We start from the raw sequence: 22,831 nt of genomic DNA, 5'->3' as shown, positions 1-22,831 counted from the left end.
CCAACAGTGCAAGAGGGTTCCCGTTTCTCCACATCCTCGCCAGCATCTATAGTCTCCTGATTTGTTCATTTTAGCCACTCTGAGTGGTGTGAGGTTGTATCTGAGTGTGGTTTTGATTTGTATTTCCCTGATGAAGAGCGACGTTGAACATCTTTTCATGTGCCTGTTGGCCGTCTGGATGTCTTCTTTAGAGAAGTGTCTATTCATGTTTTCTACCCATTTCTTTACTGGATTATTTGTTTTTCGGGTGTGAAGTTTGGTGAGCTCTTTATAGATTTTGGAGACTAGCCCTTTGTCCGATATGTCATTTATAAATATCTTTTTCCATTCCGTTGGTTGCCTTTTAGTTTTGTTGATTGTTTCCTTTGCAGGGCAGAAGCTTTTAATCTTGATGAGGTCCCAATAGTTCACTTTTGCTTTTAATTCCCTTGCCTTTGGGGATGTGACAAGTAAGAAATTGCTGCGGCTGAGGTCAGAGAGGTCTTTCCCTGCTTTCTCCTCTAGTTTTCATGGTTTCCTGTCTCATATTCAGGTCCTTCATCCATTTTGAGTTTATTTTTGTGAATGGTGTAAGAAAGTGGTCTAGTTTCATCCTTCGGCATGTTGCTGTCCAGTCCTCCCAGCACCATTTGTTAAAGAGACTGTCTTTTTTCCATTGGCTATTCTTTCCTGGTTTGTCAAAGACTAGTTGGCCATACTTTTGTGGGTCTAGTTCTGGGGTTTCTATCCTATTCCTTTGGTCTATGTGTCTGTTTTTGTGCCAGTACCATGCTGTCTTGATGATTACAACTTTGTAGTAGAGGCTAAAGTCTGGGATTGTGATGCCTCCTGCTTTGGTCTTCTTCTTCAAAATTACTTTGGCTATTCAGGGTCTTTTGTGGTTCCATATAAATTTTAGGATTCCTTGTTCTAGCTTCAAGAAGAATGCTGGTGCAATTTTGATTGGGATGGCATTGAATGTGTAGATAGCTTTGGGTAGTATTGACATTTTAACAATATTTATTCTTCCAATCCATGAGTACGGAATGTTTTTCCATTTCTTTGTATCTTTAGTGGACACAGGTGCAAAGTATTCAATATTAAAGCTAATTTAAGGTTGTTGGTTTAATTAAAATAAACATGTATTTACAGTTATCAACATCAAATATGATACAGATAACCAATTTTTGTTCTACCTGAATTTATCAGTTAAGTTCATGTTATCTCTGTTGCAACATGTCAGCAGAGGAGACTTAAAATAATGGTTGATAATGTCTGTCTCATGAAGTTTTCATGGGTAATTGTTAAGAACACATAAGTTAAGTAAATAAAAAGGTTTATAGATCAACATTTAAATAGCTTCCAAAAACCATTGGTAATCTAAAACTTAAAAGTTAAATTCATTCAACCCCTAAGTCTTTTACAATAAAATAAAATAATAAAGTTTTTATTTAAATACTAGTAGGTTAACATATGGTATAATGTCAGTTTCAGGTGTACAATATAGTGATTCAACACTTTCATACAACACCTGGTGCTCATCACCACAAGTGCCCTCCTTAATTCCCATCACCTCTTTAACCCATCCCCCTACCCACATCCCCTTTGGTAACCATTAGTTTTTTCTCTATAGTTAAGAGTGTTTCTTGGTTTGCCTCTCTCTTTTTTCCTTTTGCTCCTTTGTCTTGTTTCTTAAATTCCATGTATCAGTGAAGTCATATGGTATTTGTCTTTCTCTGACTTGTTTAGCTTTTGGCTTATTCAGAGAAACTAAAGATACTTGGGTCACTTGATAAACATGCTTTGTGCTTTATTGCAAGATTATTCTATTAAAAAACATGTTTCTAGATATTATGAAATATATTCATAAATTTGCCAACATAAAACATTCTAGTGTAATAATACACAATTTGTTGCTAGTTATTTTTCATCAGAAACTAAGGTTCCTAAGAATTAAGATTCTCATAAATAGGGCTGAGACTGCTGGAAAATGATAAAGAAAACAACTCTGTATATAGGAAAGTAGGATATATGTAAGAAAGGTATAAGTAATGAGAATACATTTTTGCTAATGGAGAAGAAAATAACTTTGTCCTAAAATGAGACTGGTTATTTTGGGAGGAAAAATTCAGGACAAAATCTAAATGTAAAAGAAAGTTATAGACGGTTTGTGAAGGGGAATCATTGGAAAAGATTTTTATGTGTAGTCAGGACTAAGAGTGTAATAAATGAGTTATAAAAGTATATTGATACAAAATTAAAATTAGGCTTTTCTGTCTGTTTAAAAAGACGAGGATTTCTTGGATTATTTCCCTGCTCTTGAGAAGAAATTATATACAGGGGTTTTTCCCCCTATTTTCCCAGAAAAACAAGGTTTCTATATTTGCTTTTTTAAAATGTTTATTTATTTATTTGGAGTGATAGAGATAGAGCAGGAGCAGGGGAGGGGCAGAGAGAGAGGGAGACACAGAATCCCAAGCAGGTTCCAGGCTCTGGGCTGTCAGCTCAGAGCTCAATGCGGGGCTTGAACACACAAACTGTGAGATCATGACCTGAGCCAAAGTTGGAGGCTTAACCAACTGAGCCACACAGGCGCCTTTATATTTGTTTTAATTACATCTTTGATTAACTTTAAAAAACTATATTTTCTCAATATTAAAGGAGCTAAATTTTGCTAATAAGTATACAACCTTCTATAAAATCTTTTATGGAAACCTTGGTTAAACAAATAATTAAATATCAAGTTTTATAATAATCTATGATCCTATATAGGTACATGCTTTAAAAAAAACATTCTGAGGGTTTTTTTTAAATTTTGTTTTTAAATTTTTCTGTTTATTTATTTTTGTTTTTTTGTTTTTTTTTTTTTAATTTTTTAATATATGAAATTTACTGTCAAATTGGTTTCCATACAACACCCAGTGCTCATCCCAAAAGGTGCCCTCCTCAATACCCATCACCCACCCTGCCCTCCCTCCCACCCTGCCCTCCCTCCCACCCCCCATCAACCCTCAGTTTGTTCTCAGTTTTTTTTTTTTTTTTTTAGAATAAAAAATGGGCTTTATTTTTTTTTTTTTATTTTTTAATATATGAAATTTACTGTCAAATTGGTTTCCATACAACACCCAGTGCTCATCCCAAAAGGTGCCCTCCTCAATACCCATCACCCACCCTGCCCTCCCTCCCACCCTGCCCTCCCTCCCACCCCCCATCAACCCTCAGTTTGTTCTCAGTTTTTTTTTTTTTTTTTTAGAATAAAAAATGGGCTTTATTTTTTTTTTTTATTTTTTAATATATGAAATTTACTGTCAAATTGGTTTCCATACAACACCCAGTGCTCATCCCAAAAGGTGCCCTCCTCAATACCCATCACCCACCCTGCCCTCCCTCCCACCCTGCCCTCCCTCCCACCCCCCATCAACCCTCAGTTTGTTCTCAGTTTTTAACAGTCTCTTATGCTTTGGCTCTCTCCCACTCTAACCTCTTTTTTTTTTTTTTCCTTCCCCTCCCCCATGGGTTTCTGTTATGTTTCTCAGGATCCACATAAGAGTGAAACCATATGGTATCTGTCTTTCTCTGTATGGCTTATTTCACTTAGCATCACACTCTCCAGTTCCATCCATGTTGCTACAAAAGGCCATATTTCATTTTTTCTCATTGCCACGTAGTATTCCATTGTGTATATAAACCACAATTTCTTTATCCATTCATCAGTTGATGGACATTTAGGCTCTTTCCATAATTTGGCTATTGTTGAGAGTGCCGCTATAAACATTGGGGTACAGGTGCCCCTATGCATCAGTACTCCTGTATCCCTTGGATAAATTCCTAGCAGTGCTATTGCTGGGTCATAGGGTAGGTCTATTTTTAATTTTCTGAGGAACCTCCACACTGCTTTCCAGAGCGGCTGCACCAATTTGCATTCCCACCAACAGTGCAAGAGGGTTCCTGTTTCTCCACATCCTCTCCAGCATCTATAGTCTCCTGATTTCTTCATTTTGGCCACTCTGACTGGCATGAGGTGGTATCTGAGTGTGGTTTTGATTTGTATTTCCCTGATAAGGAGCGACGTTGAACATCTTTTCATGTGCCTGTTGGCCATCCGGATGTCTTCTTTAGAGAAGTGTCTATTCATGTTTTCTGCCCATTTCTTCACTGGGTTATTTGTTTTTCGGGTGTGGAGTTTGATGAGCTCTTTATAGATTTTGGATACTAGCCCTTTGTCCGATGTGTCATTTGCAAATATCTTTTCCCATTCCGTTGGTTGCCTTTTAGTTTTGTTGGTTGTTTCCTTTGCTGTGCAGAAGCTTTTTATCTTCATAAGGTCCCAGTAATTCACTTTTGCTTTTAATTCCCTTGCCTTTGGGGATGTGCCGAGTAAGAGATTGCTACGGCTGAGGTCAGAGAGGTCTTTTCCTGCTTTCTCCTCTAAGGTTTTGATGGTTTCCTGTCTCACATTCAGGTCCTTTATCCATTTTGAGTTTATTTTTGTGAATGGTGTGAGAAAGTGGTCTAGTTTCAACCTTCTGCATGTTGCTGTCCAGTTCTCCCAGCACCATTTGTTAAAGAGACTGTCTTTTTTCCATTGGATGTTCTTTCCTGCTTTGTCAAAGATGAGTTGGCCATACGTTTGTGGGTCTAGTTCTGGGGTTTCTATTCTATTCCATTGGTCTATGTGTCTGTTTTTATGCCAATCCCATGCTGTCTTGATGATGACAGCTTTGTAGTAGAGGCTAAAGTCTGGGATTGTGATGCCTCCTGCTTTGGTCTTCTTCTTCAAAATTACTTTGGCTATTCGGGGCCTTTTGTGGTTCCATATGAATTTTAGGATTGCTTGTTCTAGTTTCGAGAAGAATGCTGGTGCAATTTTGATTGGGATTGCATTGAATGTGTAGATAGCTTTGGGTAGTATTGACATTTTGACAATATTTATTCTTCCAATCCATGAGCACGGAATGTCTTTCCATTTCTTTATATCTTCTTCAATTACCTGCATAAGCTTTCTATAGTTTTCAGCATACAGATCTTTTACATCTTTGGTTAGATTTATTCCTAGGTATTTTATGCTTCTTGGTGCAATTGTGAATGGGATCAGTTTCTTCATTTGTCTTTCTGTTGCTTCATTGTTAGTGTATAAGAATGCAACTGATTTCTGCACATTGATTTTGTATCCTGCAACTTTGCTGAATTCATGTATCAGTTCTAGCAGACTTTTGGTGGAGTCTATCGGATTTTCCATGTATAATATCATGTCATCTGCAAAAAGCGAAAGCTTGACTTCATCTTTGCCAATTTGGATGCCTTTGATTTCCTTTTGTTGTCTGATTGCTGATGCTAGAACTTCCAGCACTATATTAAACAGCAGCGGTGACAGTGGGCATCCCTGTCGTGTTCCTGATCTCAGGGAAAAAGCTCTCAGTTTTTCCCCGTTGAGGATGATGTTAGCTGTGGGCTTTTCATAAATGGCCTTTATGATCTTTAAGTATGTTCCTTCTATCCCGACTTTCTCAAGGGTTTTTATTAAGAAAGGGTGCTGGATTTTGTCAAAGGCCTTTTCTGCATCGATTGACAGGATCATATGGTTCTTCTCTTTTTTTTTGTTAATGTGATGTATCACGTTGATCGATTTGCGAATGTTGAACCAGCCCTGCATCCCAGGAATGAATCCCACTTGATCATGGTGAATAATTCTTTTTATATGCTGTTGAATTCGATTTGCTAGTATCTTATTAAGAATTTTTGCATCCATATTCATCAGGGATATTGGCCTGTAGTTCTCTTTTTTTACTGGGTCTCTGTCTGGTTTAGGAATCAAAGTAATACTGGCTTCATAGAATGAGTCTGGAAGTTTTCCTTCCCTTTCTATTTCTTGGAATAGCTTGAGAAGGATAGGTATTATCTCTGCTTTAAATGTCTGGTAGAACTCCCCTGGGAAGCCATCTGGTCCTGGACTCTTATTTGTTGGGAGATTTTTGATAACCGATTCAATTTCTTCGCTGGTTATGGGTCTGTTCAAGCTTTCTATTTCCTCCTGATTGAGTTTTGGAAGAGTGTGGGTGTTTAGAAATTTGTCCATTTCTTCCAGGTTGTCCAATTTGCTGGCATATAATTTTTCATAGTATTCCCTGATAATTGTTTGCATCTCTGAGGGATTGGTTGTAATCATTCCATTTTCATTCATGATTTTATCTATTTGGGTCATCTCCCTTTTCTTTTTGAGAAGCCTGGCTAGAGGTTTGTCAATTTTGTTTATTTTTTCAAAAAACCAACTCTTGGTTTCGTTGATCTGCTCTACAGTTTTTTTAGATTCTATATTGTTTATTTCTACTCTGATCTTTATTATTTCTCTTCTTCTGCTGGGTTTAGGCTGCCTTTGCTGTTCTGCTTCTATCTCCTTTAGGTGTGCTGTTAGATTTTGTATTTGGGATTTTTCTTGTTTCTTGAGATAGGCCTGGATTGCAATGTATTTTCCTCTCAGGACTGCCTTCGCTGCATCCCAAAGCGTTTGGATTGTTGTATTTTCATTTTCGTTTGTTTCCATATATGTTTTAATTTCTTCTCTAATTGCCTGGTTGACCCACTCATTCGTTAGTAGGGTGTTCTTTAACCTCCATGCTTTTGGAGGTTTTCCAGACTTTTTCCTGTGGTTGATTTCAAGCTTCATAGCATTGTGGTCTGAAAGTATGCATGGTATAATTTCAATTCTTGTAAACTTATGAAGGGCTGTTTTGTGACCCAGTATATGATCTATCTTGGAGAATGTTCCATGTGCACTCGAGAAGAAAGTATATTCTGTTGCTTTGGGATGCAGAGTTCTAAATAGATCTGTCAAGTCCATCTGATCCAATGTATCATTCAGGGCCCTTGTTTCTTTATTGATCCTGTGTCTAGATGATCTATCCATTTCTGTAAGTGGGGTGTTAAAGTCCCCTGCAATGACCACATTCTTATCAATAAGGTTGCTTATGTTTATGAGTAATTGTTTTATATATCTGGGGGCTCGGGTATTTGGCGCATAGATATTTATAATAGTTAGCTCTTCCTGGTGGATAGACCCTGTGATTATTATATAATGCCCTTCTTCATCTCTTGTTACAGCCTTTAATTTAAAGTCTAGTTTTTCTGATATAAGTATGGCTACTCCAGCTTTCTTTTGGCTTCCAGGAGCATGATAAATAGTTCTCCATCCCCTCACTCTCAATCTAAAGGTGTCCTCAGATCTAAAATGAGTCTCTTGTAGACAGCAAATAGATGGGTCTTGTTTTTTTATCCATTCTGATACCCTATGTCTTTTAGTTGGCGCATTTAATCCATTTACATTCAGTGTTATTATAGAAAGATATGGGTTTAGAGTCATTGTGATGTCTGTATGTTTTATGCTTGTAGTGATGTCTCTGGTACTTTGTCTCACAGGATCCCCCTTAGGATCTCTTGTAGGGCTGGTTTCGTGGTGACAAATTCCTTCAGTTTTTGTTTGTTTGGGAAGACCTTTATCTCTCCTTCTATTCTAAATGACAGACTTGCTGGATAAAGGATTCTCGGCTGCATATTTTTTCTGTTTAGCACACTGTAGATATCGTGCCAAGCCTTTCTGGCCTGCCAAGTTTCAAAGGAGAGATCAGTCACGAGTCTTATAGGTCTCCCTTTATATGTGAGGGCACGTTTATCCCTTGCTGCTTTCAGAATTTTCTCTTTATCCTTGTATTTTGCCAGTTTCACTATGATATGTCGTGCAGAAGATCGATTCAAGTTACGTCTGAAGGGAGTTCTCTGTGCCTCTTGGGTTTCGATGCCTTTTTCCTTCCCCAGTTCAGGGAAGTTCTCAGCTATAATTTGTTCAAGTACCCCTTCAGCACCCTTCCCTCTCTCTTCCTCCTCTGGGATACCAATTATGCGTATATTATTTTTTTTTAGTGTATCACTTAGTTCTCTAATTTTCCCCTCATACTCCTGGATTTTTTTATCTCTCTTTCTTTCAGCTTCCTCTTTCTCCATAACTTTATCTTCTAGTTCACCTATTCTCTCCTCTGCCTCTTCAAGCCGAGCCATCGTGGATTCCATTTTGTTTTGCAATTCGTTTAAAGCGTTTTTCAACTCCTCGTGACTGTTCCTTAGTCCCTCGATCTTTGTGGCAAGAGATTCTCTGCTGTCCTGTATACTGTTTTCAAGCCCAGCGATTAATTTTATGACTATTATTCTAAATTCACTTTCTGTTATATTATTTAAATCCTTTTTGACCAGTTCATTAGCTGTTGTTATTTCCTGGAGATTCTTCTGAGGGGAATTCTTCAGTTTGGTCATTTTGGAGAGTCCCTGGCGTGGTGAGGACCTGCAGTGCACTTCCCCTGTGCTGTGGTGTATAACTGGAGTTAGTGGGCGGGGCCGCAGTCCGACCCGATGTCTGCCCCCAGCCCACTGCTGGGGCCACAGTCAGACTGGTGTGTGCCTTCTCTTCCCCTCTCCTAGGGGCGGGATTCACTGTGGGGTGGCGTGTCCCGTCTGGGCTACTTGCACACTGCCAGGCTTGTGTTGCTGGGGATCTGGCGTATTAGCTGGGGTGGGTAGGCAAGGTGCACGGGGGCTGGAGGGGCAGGCTTAGCTCGCTTCTCCTTAGGTGATCCACTTCAGGAGGAGCCCTGTGGCAGCGGGAGGGAGTCAGATCCGCTGCCGGAGGTTTGGCTCCGCAGAAGCACAGAGTTGGGTGTTTGCGCGGAGCGAGCAAGTTCCCTGGCAGGAACTGGTTCCCTTTGGGATTTTGGCTGGGGGATGGGCGGGGGAGATGGCGCTGGTGAGCGCCTTTGTTCCCCGCCAAGCTGAGCTCTGCCATCCGGGGGCTCAGCAGCTCTCCCTCCCTTTGTCCTCCAGCCTTCCCGCTTTCCGAGCAGAGCTGTTAACTTCTGACCTCCCAGACGCTAAGTCGCGCTTGCTGTCGGAACACAGTCCGTCCGGCCCCTCCGCTTTTGCCAGCCAGACTCGGGGGCTCTGCTTGGCCGGCGAGCCGCCCCTCCGCCCCGGCTCCCTCCCGCCAGTCCGTGGAGCGCGCACCGCCTCGCCGCCCTTCCTACCCTCTTCCGTGGGCCTCTCGTCTGCGCTTGGCTCCGGAGACTCCCTTCTGCTAATCCTCTGGCGGTTTTCTGGGTTCTTTAGGCAGGTGTAGGTGGAATCTCAGTGATCGGCAGGACGCGCTGTGAGCCCCGCGTCCTCCTACGCCGCCATCTTCCGGAACCCCCTCCTAAGTTTATTTATTTTTGAAAGAAACAGAGGCAGCATAAGCAGGGGAAGGGCAGAGAGAGAGAGGGATAGAGAGAATCCCAAGCAGGTTCCGCACTGTCAGCACAGAGCCCAATGCCAGGCTTGAACTTACGAAACCATGAGATCAGGACCTGAGCTGAAACTAAGAGTCAGACTTAACTGACTGAGCCACCCAGGCGCTCCTTTGTATATAGAGCATCATGTCATCTGCAAATAGTGAAAATCAGACTTCATCTTTGCCAATTTGGATGCCTTTTATTTCTTTTTGTTGTCTGATTGCTGAGGCTAGGGCTTCCAGTACTGCGTTAATTAGTAATGGTGAGAGTGGACATCTCTGTCTTGTTCCTGACCTTAGAGGAAAAGATCTCAGGCTTTCCCCATTTAGGATTATTTACCTGTGTGTCCTTCATATATGGCCTTTATGATGTTATGTTCCATCTATCCCTACTTTCTTGAGGCTTTTTATCAAGAAAGATGAATTTCATCATATGCTTTTTATGCATCTATTGAGAGGATCATATGGGTCTTATCCTTTCTTTTGTTAATGTGGTGTATCACATTGAGTGATTTGTGAATATTGAACCAGCCCTGCAGCCCAGGAATAAATCCCACTTGATCATGGTGAATAATTCTTTTAATGTACTGTTGGATTTGATTTGCTAGTATCTTGTAGAGAATTTTTGCGTCCACGTTCATCAGGGATATTGCCCTGTAATTCTCCTTTTTAATGGGGTTTTTGTCTGGTTTTGGCCCTCTATTATCAGATTTTGTGTGTGTGAGGGATTTGTGCTGGTCTTCTGGGCGTGGGGCCTACTGCACTTATTCTCAGGGGACTCCCCCCAGTGGAGATGCACCTGCAGGGTGCAGAAGGGCTGAGCCTGGTGTAAGTGGTTCTCGTCCCCACTGGGTGGAGCTGTTGGGCACACTGAAGTCCATCAGTACTGATGGGCAGGGGGATAATGGTGTTGCCCTTCTCTCTTGTCCCCAGAGTGGGAAGTTAGTGCTTGTCACTTTTCAGAAAGCCCTCACAGAGAAGCAAACATTCACCCCTCTTGTGTCTCCAGTTTCTTTCAGATCCCTGACTTCATCCTGTCTTATCTCCGAGCTGCCTGGGTGTTAGGTGTCAAAATACTACTGTGTTTTATCTCAGGCATGGGGCTAGGTTTCGAAACTCCAAATTTTAGGGACCTGTGTCACACAGACCCAAGCTGATCCTCTGGGGGTGGGTCTTGCCATACTGGCTGGTACTGGTTTGTCCCAGAAAATGGGCATATGACTGTGCATCAGTTCGGAGTTTATGGTAAAGTGCAACAAAATGCCAGTGCCAAGGTTTGCTGCCCTCAGCTGGTGTCTTTGTTCCTCTGCTAGGGAACAGGGCAGTACACAGGTACCACCAGTCCTTTTGTCCCCAGAGAGGCCCTGTCACCACCCCCAAACGCATTCCAAGAAGGGGCATGTTTATGTAACCCAGGGGATCTCAGGCCAGGCTGCCCTCTCCCAGGTCTCTGCCCTCCTTCCCTTCAGGAGCATCGCCAAGCCTGCCAGGCACAACCCTGGTGATGTGAAGAACTTGTAAAACTTCAGACTTTGCACTTCAGACTTTGCACTGATTATAATAACTTGTGGCAGTCAGCCCCTCTCCTTTTCCCAGTGAGTGGTTTTGGGGGAGAGTTTTTCTTGTGCAATTCCCTGCACATGCTTTCTCTCTCTCTCTCTCTCTCTCTCTCTCTCTCTCTCTCTCTCTCTCCCTCCTATCTTCTGTCTCCACTCTCCATAATCAGAGCTCCCTCCCCTCTGCAGCAACCCCAGTTCTTTTCTCCCCCAAATCAATTTTCCATAGCTCCAACCTTCCACTACTTGACTGTTCTTCTACTTCTAGTTGTGCAGTTTGTTCTTTAAGTCTTCAGATCAATTTCTTGGGTATTTAGAATGATTTAGTATTTATCTAGCTGTGTTTGAGGGAGGAGGCAAGTTTAGGGTCCCCCTACTCTTTCACCATCTTACTGTGGAATCGGAGGGTTTTTTTTAAACAAACTTTCCAGAAATTCAAATCCTAAATGAAGTCTTTTTTTACTAATTAGTCTTGTTTATTTAATATGTTAATATTTAATATGTTAAGTAACAAAGTTTCCTAGGTTATCATTGTGGGTAAATGCTATAACTACTCTAAAGCCATATAAAATTTCTAAGGTTTTAATATGTCGTAGCATAATGTCATCACTTAAAATTCTAATTATTAAAATGTGTGTCACAAAAATAACCTAATTTCCTTATCAACTGTATTGTAATTAACTCTCATCAGAATCTTATCAAATCATGTCTATTTTTTAACCTTTTGTCATTTATAGTTATTGTTCTGATGCTCTCGAAAAATATGTTTCAGCTTCAAGGAGATTCAAGAAACAGACTTTTGACAAATACAGATTTCTGATACCCTTAAGGTCATAAAACTAAACTGAGTAAGGATTTCTGATATGAACTGAAAACTACGTTCTAACAGAGCAAAAATTAGTAACATGAGACTAAATGAATTAAGGAAGATGATTGTAGATTTTATGACACTTGTTAGAAAATATTGCTGTTTCTCTGATGTTTGTTCTTCCAGATTGAAGGAAATTTTTTCTCCTTAGGTATCTATAACTTATAGAAATGTAATAAAATATTTCTTTATGAAGAAATTGAAGCATTTATGTTTTCTCCCTACCCAAACCCTCCAGAACTTAGAAACTGTCAGTGAGTATTCTTTATTTCATGGCGATTGTAATTATTTACATAAGTTCAATAAAAATCTGTTCTTCTTATAACAGGACACTCTTGGAAACATTGGTTATATGACCCAGGCTTTAACTGGAATTTCATATTTGAGAGAGACATGCCTAGACTCAGATATGACCAGACAGCTTTCAGGAACTAAGGTTGACTTTATGGAACCAATAGAGTCCCTTGGAAATGTAAGCCTGATACCCTGCTTACACAGTTCCCAGAAGCCTTACCATCCCTGCAGACTGAAGCTAGACAACCTGAGGTAAACTTCAGAGAAATTGTCACAATAGCTCATATACAATGTCTGTGTCTATTGCTCTATAGGCCACTCAAAAGGATCACCAGAGATATTTGAACTACAAACCAGAAAAATCCATCAGATAGATGCTGCTACCTGCACCCACTCTATCTGAAGATGCTTCAACCCTGACATCTAAAATCTTGAGCACCAGGGACTCAGGCACTGGGTTAATAATTTGCTCCAACCTGTGTTTTTCTTTTGTTTCTATAAAAATGCCTCTTATTGATTACCTGATTGCTTGCCAACTAAGACAGAGTCTATATGATGGCTAATGCCACTTGTTGCACTTATATTAATTCCTCCTGGAGAATAAGAATCTATATAGATAAAATCAGACAGCAAGCCACTTGGCTACAAGAAGACCTTGACCACCGTAACCCTCTTTCCAAGGTGGCTGGGACTGGTTTACTGATGTATTCTCTTGGATATGCATCAATATCAGATCAATTTTAGAGGGAATGGTAGATTTAAATATACTGTCGCTTTTCCTTAAAATATACTTGGGGATAAAATTCATGATTTCATGTACTACCCAACTATGTAGGAATATATCAAAGTTCTCAGATAAGGAACTATCTCTGATAGTTCCCCTCCATTAGCAGAATAGACTAAATGTTGTGTCCTGCACCATGTCAAATCCTTCCATTCCAAAGCCACTACTGTACCCTAATTCAATTTGAAGCAGTTACAAAAGACGGACCTCCATCCATGTTCTGTAGAAATGGAATGAGGAAATGACAATGAGAAATTATAACAGAAAAAAACTTAGCATGTCTTAATCCATGTTGTTTCTATTTCCCTTGCTGCTGTGACCTATAAATTAAAAACTTCTTTTTAGCCCTGCATGTAGGCATGTCACAGCTAAGATTTGCAAAAATGCTCTTTATCCAAAGCCTACCTTCCCTGATGAGATAAAGAAGTAACCAGAATGGTCATCATTTCAATTCTTTTTTTTAAATTTTTTACGTTTATTCATTTATTCTGAGAGAGAGAGAGAGAGAGAGAGAGAGAGAGAGAGAGAGAGATTGAGAGAGAAAGTTAAAATAGGTTAGGAGCAGAGAGAGAGAAGAGAGAACCCCAAGCAGGCTCCATGTTGTCAGTGCAGAGCCCAATGTGGGGCTCGATCTCGCAAACTGTGAGATCATGACCTAAGCTGAAATCAAGAGTCAGATGCCCAGCCTACTGAGCCACTTAGGCACCCCTTTCTTAATTTTTTTAAGTTTATTTATTTTGAGATAGAGAGTTCAAGTGGGTTAGGAGCAGAGAGAGAGGAGAGAGACAATCCCAAGCAGGCTCCACGCTGTCAGTGCAGAACCCAACATCATTTCAATTCTTAAATATTGAGAAATGATCATAACTCAGGGGGAAATTGAAACCATGCCCCTTAGAGTTAATGAAATTAAAACTAAGAAAAAGTTAAAAACTTTTATTTCGGACAATTGTTTCCCCCTAATCAGCTATTGTGTCTTTTCAGACCCCACTAACAAACTCACTAGCTATCTTTGCAGATGCCTGAACTCAAAGGTTCCAACCTATGAACAAGCAAGGCCCTGCAATCCTTGCCAGACACACCAAGCCTAAGACCCAATCCAGGTTATACTAGTTTTCAGAGCATACTCATAACTCCTTCTTCTCCTTATCCTAAGAAAACCTCCTAATGTCAGAGACTGCATTTTACCCCTTTCCGATGTAAGTTTCCACCTTAAAGAAACATAGGAATATACATTATGTTTGCGCAATGCACATGCTCCACCTTTCCTCATAAGTAATCATAAATTTCCCTGCCCTTTTATCAAGATGTATGTAAAAGATTATTTGGATTTTTTTCTTCTGAGTCTATTCCAACATCACATTGGTTCCTTCAAATTGTATTTATTGGACTTCTTTTACTGTCCATATATCTTTATTATAAATATTATATCAAATGTAAAACTATACAATCTAAGCCAAACACACATACTATCTTTGCTCATCAATTGGACTCAATAGAGAACATATATCACTTTTAAGCTTCCCACCATTTATGTTACGATAAATTCCCCCCAACAAGGAACCTTAGGTTAAAAAATGTATATATATTCATACCTAGCAATGAGGGACTTGACATACCCAGGGCACACAAGCCAGTCATGCTGGCACTGAGGGACATAGAATAAGACTGATCATCAGTGCTTTCTGGGGAAAGATTATTGATCAAAATGGGGAAACGATAAGGAAATTTTCAACTTTAATATTTGCAGACCCTGCTCCTGGGCCCCCAGGAAAGTTACACTTTAACTTTTACCAAGGTGAGAATGACTTCAAAGCATGGGCTCTATTTCTGCCCTGACCACGCATTGTACATCTGCTTCATTAGCAAATAACCTAAAAGAAACACTTCACACTAAAGAGTAAAAATCTCCCTAATTTCCATTCCCATAACTTCAAAGCCTGCAACATTGTGCATCCTAAGCATGAGATAGTTTGCAATTTTCTGAAATGTCCTTCATCATGATGATTTGTAACTCTTGATGTAACAAAAACAAGTAAAACCTTGTATTAAACATTCTTCCTCAAAAAACAAAAACAAAAGCAAAACATTCCTTCTCTGGAGCACTGTGTTCTTTGTGAAGGTTGTGTATCCTGGGCAGCTGTCCTCACTTGAGCTAGAATAAAACTCTTCCTTTTTTAAAAAAGAATTTCTAAGTGGTTTGTTCATTTTATGTTGACAATCCCAAGTTTGCAAAGTTGGTTAAACATCCAAAAATCAATGTATAACCACATCAGTAGGTTATGGACAAAAACCACATTATGACCTCAATAGATGGAGAGTGTATATGACAGAATTCAACACTGCTTTATAATAAAAACAGTCAACAAACTAGGAATGGAAAATGACTTCTTCAAACTGAAAAAGGATATCTAAGAAAGACCCAGAGATAACATTACACTTAATGAAGAAAGACTGAAAGGTATCTCTGTAAGTTCATGATTAAAGAAAATATATCTCCTGTCACCATTTCTGTTTAAAATTGTACTAACAGTTCTAGTCAGTTAAATTAAGCAAAAAAAAAAAAAAAAAAAAGAGAGAGAGAGAGAGAGAAAGACATAAATGAACATTTTACCAAAGGAGACATACAGATGGCTAACAGACACATAAGATACTCAACATCACTAAACATCAGGAAAATACAAATCAAACCACAATGAGATATCACCTAATTTTAGAATGGCTAAAATTAACAACTTTTTTCCTCAAAAAGTTAAAAGTAGAATGACTCTATGAATTATAGTTAGGTATTTACCCAGAGGATACAAAAAACACTGATTCGAAGGGACACATGCACCATGATGTTTATAGCAGCATTATCAACAATAGCCAACTTATGAAAAGAGCCCAAATGTCCATGGACTGATGAATGGATAAAGAAGGGGTGGTATATATATATATATATATATATATATATATATATATATATGAATATTACTCAGCCATCAAAAAGAATAAAATCTTGCCATTTGCAACAACATGGATGGAGCTAGTGTGTATTTTGGTAAGTGATACAAGTCAGCCAGAGAAAGACAAGTATAATCAGATTTCACTCATATGTGGAATTTAAGAAACAAAACACATGAACATCAGGGAAGAGGGGAAAAAAGGGAAGCAATCCATAAAAGACTTAACAATAGAGAACAAACTGAGGGTTGATGGAGGGGAGGTGGGTGGGATATGGGCTAAATAGGTGATGGGTATTAAGGAAGGCACTTGTGATAAGCTTTGAGTGTTACATATAAGTGATGAATTACTAAATTCTCCTGAAAGCAATATTACACTATATGTTAACTAACTAGTATTTATTTTTTAAATATTATTTCTTATTTTTTTAATGTTTGTTTATTTTTGAGAAAGAGAGAGACAAAGTGCAAGCAGGGGAGGGGCAGAGAGAGATGGAGACAGAATCCAAAGCAGGCTACAGGCTCTGGGATGTCAGCACTGAGCCCAATGTGGGGCTCAAACTCACAAGTGGTGAGATCATGACCTGAGCCCAGTCGGACGCTTAACCAACTGAGCCACCCAGGTGCCCCAACTAACTATAATTTAAATAAAAACTTAAAACAAAACAAAACAAAATGTAAAAAAAACAAAAAAGAAAGAAAAGATATCCACACAGGAAAAGAAGAAGCAAAACTATCTCTATTCATAGATGACATAATATTGTGGTCAATAAAAAACTATTAGAACTAATATAAGAGTACATTAAAGTTATAAAATACAAAATCAGATCAATTTTATTTCTATACTCTAGCAAAAGGAAGCCAAAAATGAAATTTAAAAGACAACTCCATTTAAAATAGTATCTTAAAAAATTCAAACAAACATAGAAATAAATTTAAGCAAAAAAGTACAAAAGTTATACTATGAAAGCTACAAAACATTGTTGAATGAAATTAAATAAGTCCTCCAGGGGCGCCTGGGTGGCTCAGTTGGTTAAGCATTCAACTTCAGCTCAGGTCATGATTTCAGGGTTCATGGTTTCCAGCAGGGTGTCGGGCTCTGTGCCAACAGGGTGGAGCCTGGATCCTGCTTCAGATTCTGTGTCTCCCTCTCTCTCTGCCCCTTCCCCGCTCCCTCTCTCTCTCTCTCTCTCAAAAATAAATAAACATTTTAAAAATAATAATAAATTAAAGAAGTCCGCCATAAAGGAAAGACAACTCATGGTCAAAGATAAGAAAACAATATTATTAAGATTATAATACTTCCCAAATTGATCTATATATTCAATGCAATATCTATCAGCTGATTCTATGCAGAAGTTTATAATATGATCTTAAAACTCATATGGAAATTCAGTGGACCCTAGAAAAGAATAAAATCTTGAAAAAATATAACAAAGTTGATGGACATATATTTCCCAATGCCAAAACTTACTACAAAACTACAGTTATCAGGGCAGTGTGATACTGACAATAGTATAGATATACATATCAGGGAAATAGAATTGAGAGTTCAGAAATAAACCCTGATATTTAGTCAATTGACTTTTGATAAGGGTGACAACACAAATGGAGAAAGAAGAGTCTTGTCAACAAATGGTGCTGGGATAACTGGACATTCACATGCATGCACAATAATGTGCTGGACTCCTACTTCACATCACATACAAAAATTTGACCCCCAAAAGGATTAAAGACCTAAATGTAAGAGCTAAACTATAAAACTCTCAGAAGAAAACAATGGTACAAATTTCCTTGATCTTAGATTAGGCAATGGTTTCTTGGACATGACATCAAAAGCACAACTGAAGAAAAAATAAATTTGATATCATTAAAATTAACAAGTTTTGTGCATCAAAAGATACCATCAAGAAAGGATGTACAAAGATAATGCACAGAATAGGAAAAATACTTGAAAATCACATTTCTGATAAAGACTGGTATCAAAAAATATAAAGAACTAGGGGTGCCTGGGTGGCTCAGTCAGTTAAGTGGCCGACTTCATCTCAGGTCATGATCTCGTGGTCCGTGAGTTCGAGCCCTGTGTTGGGCTCTGTGCTGATAGCTCAGTCTGGAGCCTGCTTCTGTTTCTGTGTCTTCCTCTCTCTCTGCCACTCCCCCATTCGCGCTCTGTCTCTCTCTGCCTTTCAAAAATGAATAAATGTTAAAAAATTTTTAATAAAAAATACATAAAGAACTATTACAATTAAACAAAAAAGTCAAATAATCCAATATAAAAATAGGCAAGAATCTGGATAAGTTGTTCTTCAAAGAATATATTGACACTAACCACATGAAAAAATGCTCAACTTCATTAGCCATCAGGAAAATGTGAATCACAACCACAATGAGATACCATTTCACACCCATGAGGATGACTATAATAAGAAAAATAACCTCTGCTCCGTGATCGGTACTGCTTCTGCACCTCCAGGTAAATTAACATGATGGATTTCTCCAAGCTACCCAAAATACTTGATGAAGGTAAAGAAAGCACATTTGGTTATGTGCATGGGGTCTCAGGACCTGTGGTTACAGCCTGTGACATGGCAGGTGCAGCCATGTATGAGCTGGTGAGAGTGGGCCACAGTGAGTTGGTTGGAGAGATTATCCGACTGGAGGGTGACATGGCTACTATCCAGGTGTATGAAGAAACCTTGGGTGTGTCTGTTGGAGATCCTGTACTCCGAACTGGTAAACCCCTCTCAGTAGACCTTGGGCCTGGCATCATGGGAGCTATTTTTGATGGCATTCAGAGACCTTTGTCAGATATCAGCAGTCAGACCCAAAGTATCTACATTCCCGGAGGAGTAAATGTGTCTGCTCTTAGCAGAGATGTCAAATGGGATTTTACACCTTGCAAAAACCTGCGGGTTGGTAGTCACATCACTGGTGGAGATATTTATGGAATTGTCAATGAGAACTCACTCATCAAACACAAAATCATGTTACCCCCCGCGAAACAGAGGAACTGTAACTTACATTGCTCCACCTGGAAATTATGATACCTCAGATGTTGTCTTGGAACTTGAATTTGAAGGTATAAAGCAAAAGTTTAGCATGGTCCAAGTGTGGCCTGTACGTCAAGTTCGGCCTGTCACTGAGAAGCTGCCAGCTAATCATCCCTTGTTGACTGGCCAGAGGGTCCTTGATGCCCTTTTTCCATGTGTACAGGGAGGAACTACTGCAATCCCGGGGGCTTTCGGCTGTGGAAAGACAGTGATATCGCAGTCTCTATCCAAGTATTCCAATAGTGATGTGATCATCTATGTAGGATGTGGTGAACGAGGAAATGAGATGTCTCAAGTCCTCCGGGACTTCCCAGAGCTCACGATGGAAGTCGATGGTAAGGTGGAATCAATTATGAAGAGGACAGCTTTGGTAGCCAATACCTCCAATATGCCTGTTGCTGCTAGAGAAGCTTCTATTTATACTGGAATTACGCTGTCAGAATATTTCCGTGACATGGGTTATCACGTCAGTATGATGGCTGACTCTACCTCTAGATGGGCGGAGGCCCTTAGAGAAATCTCTGGTCGCTTAGCTGAAATGCCTGCAGATAGTGGATATCCTGCATACCTTGGTGCCCGTCTGGCCTCTTTCTATGAGCGAGCAGGCAGGGTGAAATGTCTTGGAAATCCTGAAAGAGAAGAAAGTGTCAGCATTGTAGGAGCGGTTTCTCCACCTGGTGGTGATTTTTCTGATCCAGTTACAACCGCTACTCTTGGTATTGTTCAGGTGTTTTGGGGCTTAGATAAGAAACTAGCTCAACGTAAGCATTTCCCCTCTGTCAACTGGCTAATCAGCTATAGCAAGTACATGCGTGCGTTGGACGAGTACTATGACAAACACTTCGCAGAATTTGTTCCTCTGAGGACCAAAGCTAAGGAGATTCTGCAGGAAGAAGAAGACCTGGCAGAAATTGTACAACTTGTTGGAAAGGCTTCTCTAGCAGAAACAGATAAAATCACTCTGGAAGTAGCAAAACTTATCAAAGATGATTTCTTACAACAAAATGGGTATACTCCTTATGACAGGTTCTGCCCATTCTACAAGACAGTAGGGATGCGGTCCAACATGATTGCATTTTATGATATGGCCCGTAGAGCTGTTGAAACCACTGCACAGAGTGACAATAAAATCACATGGTCCATTATCCGTGAGCACATGGGGGAGATCCTCTATAAACTTTCCTCCATGAAATTCAAGGATCCGGTAAAAGACGGTGAAGCAAAGATCAAGGCTGACTACGCACAACTTCTTGAAGACATGCAGAATGCATTCCGTAGCCTCGAAGATTAGAACTGTGATTTCTTTCCTTCTTTTCCTCAGCAGTCTCTCCTCTGTGTATAGTTTCCTAAATTTCTCATCTCCAAACCCTTTGCTTCTTTGTTGTGCAGCTTTGAGACTAGTGCCTATGTGTGTTATCGCTTGTTCCCCTGTTTATCTGGTGGGTCTTCTATGAAACAAACATTCCTTTGTTCCAGTGTTTGAAGGGCCTCCCTGATCCTTTCTCCGAATGGTGAATGTAGTAAATATGATATATAATGGCTACACTACTGTAAACTCATATGTAGGGTGACATGCCTCCTTGTCCTAGGTTTGCCCTTGCCTCATCACCATTAAATTGTAAATGGGACTATTGCATGTACTCTCTTTGCAATAGATCTGGAGCGGAAGGCCAGATTTCTACACGTTTTGACAGGTACTTTGTGAAATGACTCAATATCTATGTGGTAAGGTTATTTGCAGCTTAGCATTTTGCTAAGTAGCTGCTTTGCAGGATATAATTGCTTTTTTAAAATCATGAATGATTAATGTTCCAATTATGCATTGCCTCCCCCAGTATAAATCAGGAATGTTTATAGGAAACTGTTGGGAACTCTACTGTTTTTAAAACAGGCATTTGTGGGACTCAGCACAGTATATGAATCAGTACCCTCTAAAAAAGTGGAAAAGGAGCCAGGTGGTCAAACTTAAACATCATCTTGTTAAAGCATATTTTATTTCAGTATGAAAAATGCAGTATCAAGGACTACCCTACTACATTACTAGGAAAGTCTTTTTAAAATCACATTTAAAACAATCACGGGGAACTTGATCCACTTCGTGTCCTTTTTCTTTTCCTCAAACATCTTAGAAGCTGAAGCTTCTAAGAATCATGTGGCAGTGTGATGGGCAGTAAAATGCCACAGAGAAGATATTCAGTAGTGGTTAAGGCTGTTTGCACCATTAAGGACCAGCTGGACTGTAGTGATTCTTGGGGCCAGAGTGGCATTACATTTTTGCAAGATAATGATGTGTGTCATGTGTTTGCATGTTTGTTTGCTCAATGAACTTTTGAACAACCAGTTTGACAGCTTACTGGCTCAAAAGACTTTTCAGAATATCTGTAACAATAGCATAGCAGTTTTCATCCGGTTTAATAAGGATGAAATTAATTCTTTTATTTGCTAATAACAGAATCTGGGTCACGTGAAAAAAAGATAATTTCATCCTGTCTTTTAAGTATATGTTTTAAAGTAATAATTTCTGTCTTTGTGTAAGGCACACTGCAGAACAGCTCTGAGAGCAACAGTTTCTCATTAATTCTTTCTGACCAATAGTGCTGGCACCATTGCTTCCTCTTTAGGAAGAGGAAAGGGCATGTGAACATGCCTAACAACCTCAAATACCCAAATGTAATAGCATAAGTAAAGTATTTATTTTATGCCTCAGTATATTATTATTTAAATTTTTAGGTCATGTATTTCTTTTGGTCCGTCAAGGAAAGTAGAGAATTCAGCAGTGGTTTGTTTCAGTCTTGCAGACTGCATGTTTTTACAGTGGTTTGCTGTTCAGGATAGATATTCTTCCATATGTAGCTTTTTTTTTTAACTTTTCCAAATATTGGAAAATATAAAAATTATGCAATGATTCGTTGAGATGTGGACTTAATGGTGCTGCTTAATCAGTTTGCTTCCAATATGGCCTCCCACCCAGAGGCCCGAAGACCAGTGGAATTGAAAAGGATTTCAAAAATGTTCTATTCCTACCTTAAATCTACCAGCAAACCAGGATTATGATAGTAATGAGTGATATGATGAAGAAAGTTTGACCAAGTTTGTTTTTTGTCATTCTGAGTTTGCAATGTAATTCTTACTCCCTTTGAAGAATGCCGATGTATGGGTGTGAAGATGCTAGAGACAGAAGATGCTCTGATACTCATTGTTAAGTGTCCCTTCATCTGTATGTTGTAGAACTTCAAACTGGTCACTGATCGTATTTCTTTACTAAGAACGTGTTAAAATTACAACAATCTTTTAAAAAGATGATGCAGTTCTATATTTATTGTGCTATGCCTGGTCCTAAGTGGAGCCAGTTAAACAAGTTTCATATGTATTTTTCCAGTGTTAAATCTCACACATTGTACCCTTTGGAAATTTCCTTCCATCCTGAAGAACGAATAGAAGAGGCCATATATATTGCCTCCTTATCCTTGAGATTTCACTATCTTTATGTTAAAAGTTGTGTATAATTGTTAAAATCTATGAAAGAATAAAAAGTGGATTTAAATTAAAAAAAAAAGAAAAATAATAACAACGTTGGAAATGTGAAAAATGTAAACCATCATAAACTAATGGTGAAAATATAAAATGATGCAGTTGCTTTGAAAAGTGGTATCTTAGTCCCTCAGAGTGTTAAATATAAAGTTAGCATATGATCTAACAATTCCACCCCTATGTATATGCTCAAAACTAATGAAAGTATATGTATGCAAAAACTTGTACATAAATATTCATATGTGAGGAATGTTCAGAACAGCACTATTCACAAAAGCCAAAAAGTGGAAACATCACAGACATCAATCAACTAATGAGGGGATGAATAAAATGTGATATATCAATACAAATGGATATTTTTGGCAATAAAAATTAACGAAGTAGTCAGAGATGCTATAACATGAATGAACATAAACATTCTAAGTGAAATAAGTCAATCACAAAGGACATTCATTGTATGGTTCCATTTTATTAAATGTCTAAAATGGACAAATCTATGGAAACAGAGGGTAAATTACTA

General features: G+C 39.1%; 1 protein-coding gene across 1 annotated transcript; it reads left to right on the top strand.

Annotated features, from left to right (window-relative positions):
- The first annotated feature begins 18,182 nt into the window (after nt 1-18,182).
- LOC109261040 (V-type proton ATPase catalytic subunit A-like) lies at nt 18,183-22,251 on the top strand. The gene is given in 2 exon segments (XM_053891609.1): nt 18,183-18,720; nt 18,722-22,251. Coding segments are annotated over 2 exon segments (1,857 nt in total). The 5' UTR covers nt 18,183-18,213; the 3' UTR covers nt 20,072-22,251.
- Nucleotides 22,252-22,831: the final 580 nt, after the last annotated feature.

This window comes from Panthera pardus, unplaced genomic scaffold, assembly GCF_024362965.1.
Source record: "Panthera pardus isolate Hobbes unplaced genomic scaffold, ASM2436296v1 HiC_scaffold_27, whole genome shotgun sequence".
Classification (NCBI taxonomy): Eukaryota; Metazoa; Chordata; class Mammalia; order Carnivora; family Felidae; genus Panthera; species Panthera pardus.
The sequence above is the reverse complement of the archived record's forward strand: the minus strand, read 5'-3'. Positions and strand labels throughout refer to the sequence as shown.